At 40.9% G+C, this 6,979-nt stretch overlaps 1 protein-coding gene across 1 annotated transcript in view; it reads left to right on the top strand.

Moving 5' to 3' along the window:
* Positions 1–6,979, top strand: part of NEIL3 (nei endonuclease VIII-like 3 (E. coli)) — a 53,306-nt gene that overhangs the window by 37,697 nt on the left and 8,630 nt on the right. The window contains exons 7-8 of the mRNA XM_011959579.1: positions 4,328–4,497; positions 6,250–6,670. Coding sequence (XP_011814969.1) covers positions 4,328–4,497; positions 6,250–6,670 — 591 coding nt within the window. The remainder of the gene's footprint in view (positions 1–4,327; positions 4,498–6,249; positions 6,671–6,979) is intronic.

The raw sequence follows: 6,979 nt of genomic DNA, 5'->3' as shown, positions 1-6,979 counted from the left end.
GGTGACACAGCGAGACTCCGTCTCAAAAAAAAAAGAAAAGAAAAAAAACTGTCTCTACATACATGTATAAGACACGAGGCAATGATAAGTGGTGATTAGTGTTCTCAGGAGCATCAGCCACAGTAGCAGATAGTGACAGGAGAGGGCTCATTTTTGATAGGGTGGCAGATAAGTCCCTGGGGAGGACATTATTGAAAAGATTTGTAGCAATCTGACTTGTAGCAATCTGAGGGTGGGAGAGAAAATTCAAAGATGGTAACCCAGAAAAGCATGAAGACTCTGAGTTGTTCAAGGAAGAGAAAGAGGGCGTGTATGACTGAACCAAGCAGAGGGAATGAGAGACAGGGGCAGCCTCTCTGCTTGGGAAGGACCAAGGAGCATGCAGAGTCAGCTTGGCCAAGGAAAGATTCTGAGTAGAATGGGGAGCCTTTGGAGGGTTTTGAAAGGGCGTGAAATAACTGACTTAAGTTCGAAAAGATTAATCACTGTGGCAACTGTTGCCAGTACTTTGAGCTGGGAAGCCACTGGGAGATTTTGAGCAGGAGGGCAGCATGAATTGACTTGGGTTTTCTGAGGATGATTTGGGCTGCTGTGTGGATTAGCGACTGTCATGGAAGCAGAGTGAAGCGGCAGCATTGAGGACTCTCAACAGTAGTGCAGGTGGTAAATGCTGGTGACAGGGACGAGAGAGGAGGTGGTGGGAAAAAAAGGTTGAATTTAGGATAACTTTGGAAGTTGAGGTACGGTTAAGGCCAGAAACTTGTATAATTTAAGGGGCCTTATTTATGAAAAACAATAAAAAAATTATGACTACAACATTAGGTCCTAATGTGAATATTTAGAATAAGAAATCACAACAAATTATATTTTTTAAACACCACAAACATCCGAAAAATGAGATATTATTAGTTCACTGCCTGACACAGCTGCGTAACTGTGTTCCTTCATATTTTTGGCTGCAAACTCCTTGATTGCCTTTTCATATGACCACCAACAATATCATTACATCTTTTATTATGACTAGATGAGAAAACTTTGAGCTTCACAATTGGCTATTGATAGTGACACATCTCCAGCTTCCTGTATCTTTTCTTTAAACAGTACTTCTTCTCTGTAAGGAAACCCTGAGAGCGATGCCTTTCAGACTTTAGGGTGTACCAGCATTTTCTGAAGGGCTTGTGAAAACACGGATTGCCGGGCCGCACCCCCAGAGCTGGGGATTCAGTGGGACCCAGGAGGGGCCTGAGAATCTGCACGTCTAACACGTTCCCACATGATGCCCATGCTGCTGGCCTGAGGACTTGACTTGGAGAACCCCAGCCCTTTGATCTTCCTCAGGTGCCTCAGGTCCCCCCCTCTGCCAGGTTGTTTCTGAGTTAGGGTGGGAGGTGTTAGGGGTAGAGTGGCCTGGCAATCTGGATTACGGTGGCCTGTGGGCATGGAACGATGCAGTATCTCTTGTTCAGGCCCTTCTCCTCAAGCTTCAGGGCAGAGTCCGCCTGCTCCTTGAGTTCACCAGGACAATATTGTCCCTGGGCACTGAGCAGATGTGAGGTGACGCTGGCAGCATCCAGGCACCAGGACTACCGCTGCCTGCAATCCTCTGAGTCCCCAGCGTTCGGTTGAGTTACGGCTCCCATTCTCCATGCTGCCCACCCCCGTCTGCAGAGGACACATCAAGCCATGGAAAATGAAACTTTTGCTTCATGTAAATTTGCATCTGCGACAGATCCCACAGGATTTGCTGATGGACTGGAAGTGGGGTGTGAGGAAAGGAAGTGTTAAGGATGACTTCTAGGTCTGGGCCTGATGAACTGAGTGATGCTGATGCCATTTCCTGACGCGAGATGGAATAGTAGAATTGCAGATTGGTGGGTCATGAATTTTATGTGTATTCATTTCCGCTGGCTGCCATCATAAATTATGACCTTGGGAGCTTAAAGCAACAGAAATGCATTCGCTCAAACGTTGGATGCCAAAAGCTCAACGTCAGTTTCATTGGACCAAAATTAAGGTGTGGGTAGGACTGTGCTCGCTCTGGAGGCACTGGGGGAATCATATTCCTTTCCTCTTCTCACTTCCGGCGCTGCCGGCATTCTTTCACGTGTGGCTACATCACTGCAGCCTCTGCCTCTGTGGTCTCCTTGCCTTCTCTTCAGTATGTATCAAGTCTCCCCCTGCCTCTCTCTTATAAAGACACTTGTGATTGGGTTAAGGGGCCACCAACTAATCCAAAATAACCTCTCTATGTCAAGATCCTTAATTACATCTGCAAAACCCTCCTTCTTTATAAAGTAACATATATAGATTCCTGGAATTGTGCCCTATGTCTTTGGGAGGCCGTTATTCATCCTACGACAGCACATTAAGTTTGAGATTCTTCTTACACATTCAAGTGGAGATTAGGAAGAATTTATTAGGAGTGATTAAGAAATGGAGCAGTGGCCGGGCGCGGTGGCTCAGGCCTGTAATCCCAGCACTTTGGGAGGCCGAGACGGGCGGATCACAGGGTCAGGAGATCAAGACCATCCTGGCTAACACGGTGAAACCCCGTCTCTACTAAAAATACAAAAAATTAGCCGGGCGAGGTGGCGGGCGCCTGTATTCCCAGCTGCTCGGGAGGCTGAGGCAGGAGAATGGCGTGAGCTCGGGAGGCGGAGCTTGCAGTGAGCTGAGATCCGGCCACTGCACTCCAGCCTGGGCGACAGAGCGAGACTCCGTCTCAGAAAAAAAAAAAAAAAAAGAAATGGAGCAGTAAGAAAAGGAAAGAAGGTTTCCAAAGCCTCCATATGTAACAATAAAATTCTCCTTATGATCAGGGAAACTTACAGGACAGAAGAAAATGAAAATAAGGAAAAGTTGGAGCACATGGAAAATGTAAAAGTCATTTAAATTGTGTTTAATTATAGATAAATGCATCATGCTGCCTTTCAAAGTAAGTTAGTAGAGGACAGAGAGTAGATCAAGTAAACAAATTCTGTAGAAGATCTGATGTTCCATAGGGATAATAAATACTGAGTGGCATTAAAAGTCAAGGTAAGTAAAGATAAAAGAATCCTAATGAGATGTATCTTACTTTCAGATTTTCTTATTCTATTTATTATTTTACCAGACACGCCTGAATTTTAAAACTAGTGTAATTATATGTAAGGAACAAAATGTCACAGGAGACAAGGTTACCTTTGAAAGGCAAAGGACTCATGTTCTGAAATGTAAGATACACAGCCTTTACCTGGAAGAGCTTTTTTCGGTATTAATGTTTGGGATCATGAAGGGAATCGGTGATACTGCCATGGTTGCTTAACCACGTGACATGCTCTATATCCAGACCTATAGCTAGCTGTGCATTAGAGAGTAGGACTATGTCACAGCCGTATAAAGGCATTTTGTGTAAAAATACATGTTCAATGAAGGACTTCAGATGGAGAATCATGATTTATGTTTGTGGCCAAAAATCAGGGTTTTATTGTTTGCTTGCTAATCTAATAATTGGCTATCCACCATGACACAGTTTTACATGAAGGGAAATAACACAAAGAGATATGTTTTTTCATCATTATGAATTAATGAATTTACATAGTGCTCACCAGATACTGTAGAGAAATTCTAGAGTTTCCTGAGTTTTCTGTGCACATGAAGTAAATATAAAACTTTCACGTCTTTCAATCCTCTAATTTGTGCATAGGTGTGTTTTCCCATAATTTAATTGAATAAAGGAAAAGTACCAATTACTTAAAATATTATTTGAGAAATACTTTCTAATGTGATATCAAATATTTTTAGTTAAAAAAAAAACTACTCAATTATTTGACTCTAAATAACTTTTATTTGATGTTTCTCACTTTAACAACAATTAGTGAGGTCCAGGTGAAAACATTTTACTCTGGACAGTTGCGGTGGCTCACGCCTTAATCCCAGCACTTTAGAAGCCTGAGGCAGGAAGATTATTTGAGGCCAGGAGTTCGAGACCAGCCTAGGCAACACAACATAGCATTCCATCTCTACTAAAAATTTAAAAATTAGCCAAGCATGCTAATGTGCACCTGTAGTCCTAGCTACTCAGGAGATTCAGGTACGAGGATTGTTTGAGTCCAGGAGTTCAAGGCTGCAGTGAACTGTAATGGTGCTACTGTACTGCAGCCTGGATAACAGAGCAACACCCCATCTCTACAAAAAAAAAGACTAAGATACAGTTCTAACTTCTAAACAATAATAAAGAGATAGCATTGGGGTATTAACAGTTCTGTAATCATTTCTTAAATACCCAGACAAGAACAAGGCAATAATAACAATGTTAATGATTAATTTTAAAAAATTATTTATATAGCAGGCTACCGACTAGAAATACTATAATCAGTTGGACATCTGGCAGGGTGGATCATGTTATGGACTCTGTGGCTCGGAAGTCTGAAGAGCAGTGGACCTGTGTGGTGTGTACTTTAATCAATAAGCCCTCTTCTAAGGCATGTGATGCTTGCTTGACCTCAAGGCCTATTGGTAAGACTCAATTTTGATTTCGAGTTTGTTACATTTCTAAGAGGGTTAATTATACAAAGTCAGGAATATATCTTGCTCCATCTTGATATTCCATAGTAAATAAAATTTCTTTCTCAGAGGTTTAAAGGAATTGCCAGTTTTTACATGTAAACCATGCTAATACTCTGTTGAGTAATTTTTTTTAACAAGGAGGGAAAGCATGTTTGTGCTATAACAGTATGTGCCTTTGTATCTCAAAAAAACAGAGATGATCACATCTGTTCTCTACTGTTTCTAATGAATTATTCAATAAAGCTTTGTTTTATGCAGATTTCAGCAACTTTCGAGTTTGTTATTCAGTGCAAGTGTTTCATAAATTGAAAGGGAGGGTTTCTGTAAGAATATCTTTGCAGGTGGAATAGAAAAATGCTGAATTTTTTATCTTCTGTATCCCTTCTACCCTTGTTATTAAAATCTTTACCCAGACAATTGTACTGATTTCATTGAAATCTTTCAAAATAACTCTTTATAGCTCACGATTTCATGCGTTTAGAGCATGTAAAACCTCAGAGGAAACCTGTGATTAAGAGCCATCTCATTGCTGCAGCTTCTATTGTGTTCTCAAAGTGTTATTTCTTTCTTCAATTAGAGATGAGAAAGTTCATTCCTGACTTATGCACCCCCGCATTGTGTCAACTGTCATACTGTGGTTTGTTCCCTGGGCCGGAAAGGCAGACATCACCCCTTGCATAGCTTTGCTGTGCTGCATCTCCTATTTCTACCCCTCCTTCTTCAGTATCCTTCAACAGAGACAGAGCCCATGGAAAAACACAATCTTAGGTTGCCACATCGATTTCAACATTCTGAAATGCATTTATATGTCTCATTAACTGTTTTCTTGTTAATGTTTCTGAGTCAGAAAGACATCTTAATGAAAATATAGAATGTATTATGGTACATATTCCAAAATCCTAGGATACTCTGTTGAAACATTGTATTGAATAGATGTTAAGTCTGGCCCGGTGCGGTGGCTCACGCTTGTAATCCCAGCACTTTAGGAGGCCGAGGCAGGCGGATCACAAGGTCAGGAGATCGAGACCATTCTGGCTACCATGTGAAACCCCGTCTGTACTAAAAATACAAAAAATTAGCTGGGTGTGGTGGCGGGCACCTGTAGTTCCAGCTACTTGGGAGGCTGAGGCAGGAGAATGGCAGGACCCGGGAGGCGGAGCTTGCAGTGAGCCGAGATCATGCCACTGCACTCCAGCCTAGGCGACAGAGCAAGACTCCATTTCAAAAAAAAATAGACATTAAGTCTTTGTAATTCATCTTTACTTGTTTTAAATAAGCTTTCACTTTGTCTTGTCTTTCCTTGTCATTCCTGGTAGTCTAGAAACAGGTCTCTAACTGCTGACCTAATGCTTTATAGGATATCATCTCTTAATTACCACTTGTTAATACTTTGCCTAATATTAGCAAAACTGATAGCTGAATCACCTTTAAATGCTTAAACATAATAAAAAACAAATATAAATCTGTGTTAAACCCATGTCAGGGCTTCTGTAAGTCAAAATTTTGCATTTTACATAATATTTCATTTCCTAGCCAGATGATTAATTCTGACTTGTCTGAGCTAACATTGTGTTATTAGTTCTATATATTAGTTCACTGTAATAAAGTGAAGTAAATTTTTTAATCAAATAAAAAGATGTTTCACATAATCATTATGTTATATTTATAGGATATTGCAGAATTACTTATCTCTCCTTCCAGATTCAGTGCTCAAGAATGAAGAAAATTCTACTGTCTTTAGCCACTTAATGAAGTACCCATGTAATACTTTTGGAAAACCTCATACAGAAGTCAAGATCAACAGAAAAACTGCATTTGGAACTACAACTCTTGTCTTGACTGATTTTAGCAATAAATCCAGTACTCTGGAAATAAAAACAAAACAAAACCAGACACTAGATGAGGAGTTTCAAAACTCTCCTCCTACTAATGTCTGTTTGAAGGATACACAGCACCCCTCCAAGAAGAGAACAAACAATATAACTCAACTCTCCAGCAAAGTAAACATATCACCTACAATCAGTTCAGAATCTAAATTATTCAGTCCAGCACATAAAAAACTAAAAACAGCCCACAGCTCATCACCAGATCTTAAAAGCTGCAACCCTGGATATTCTAGCAGGTATGATGCTTTTAATCTTGGTCTTTAAGATAATTGCTTTTTTTTTTTTTTTTAAAGACGAGGTCTCACTGTCACCCAGGCTACTGTGCAGTGGTGTGATCTCAGCTCACTGCAACCTCTGCCTCCTGCGTTCAAGCGATTCTCCTGCCTCAGCCTCCCAAGTAGCTGAGATTACAGGTGCCCGCCATCACACCTGACTAATTTTTGTATTTTTAGTAGAGACAGGGTTTTTCTATGTTGGTCAGGCTGATTTCAAACTCCTCTCCTCAGGTGATCCACTCTCCTCAGGCTCCCAAAGTGCTGGGATTA

The sequence above is a fragment of the Colobus angolensis genome, unplaced genomic scaffold (genome assembly GCF_000951035.1).
Source record: "Colobus angolensis palliatus isolate OR3802 unplaced genomic scaffold, Cang.pa_1.0 Scaffold5, whole genome shotgun sequence".
NCBI lineage: Eukaryota > Metazoa > Chordata > Mammalia > Primates > Cercopithecidae > Colobus > Colobus angolensis.
This window is presented reverse-complemented; position numbering and strand designations above follow the sequence as displayed.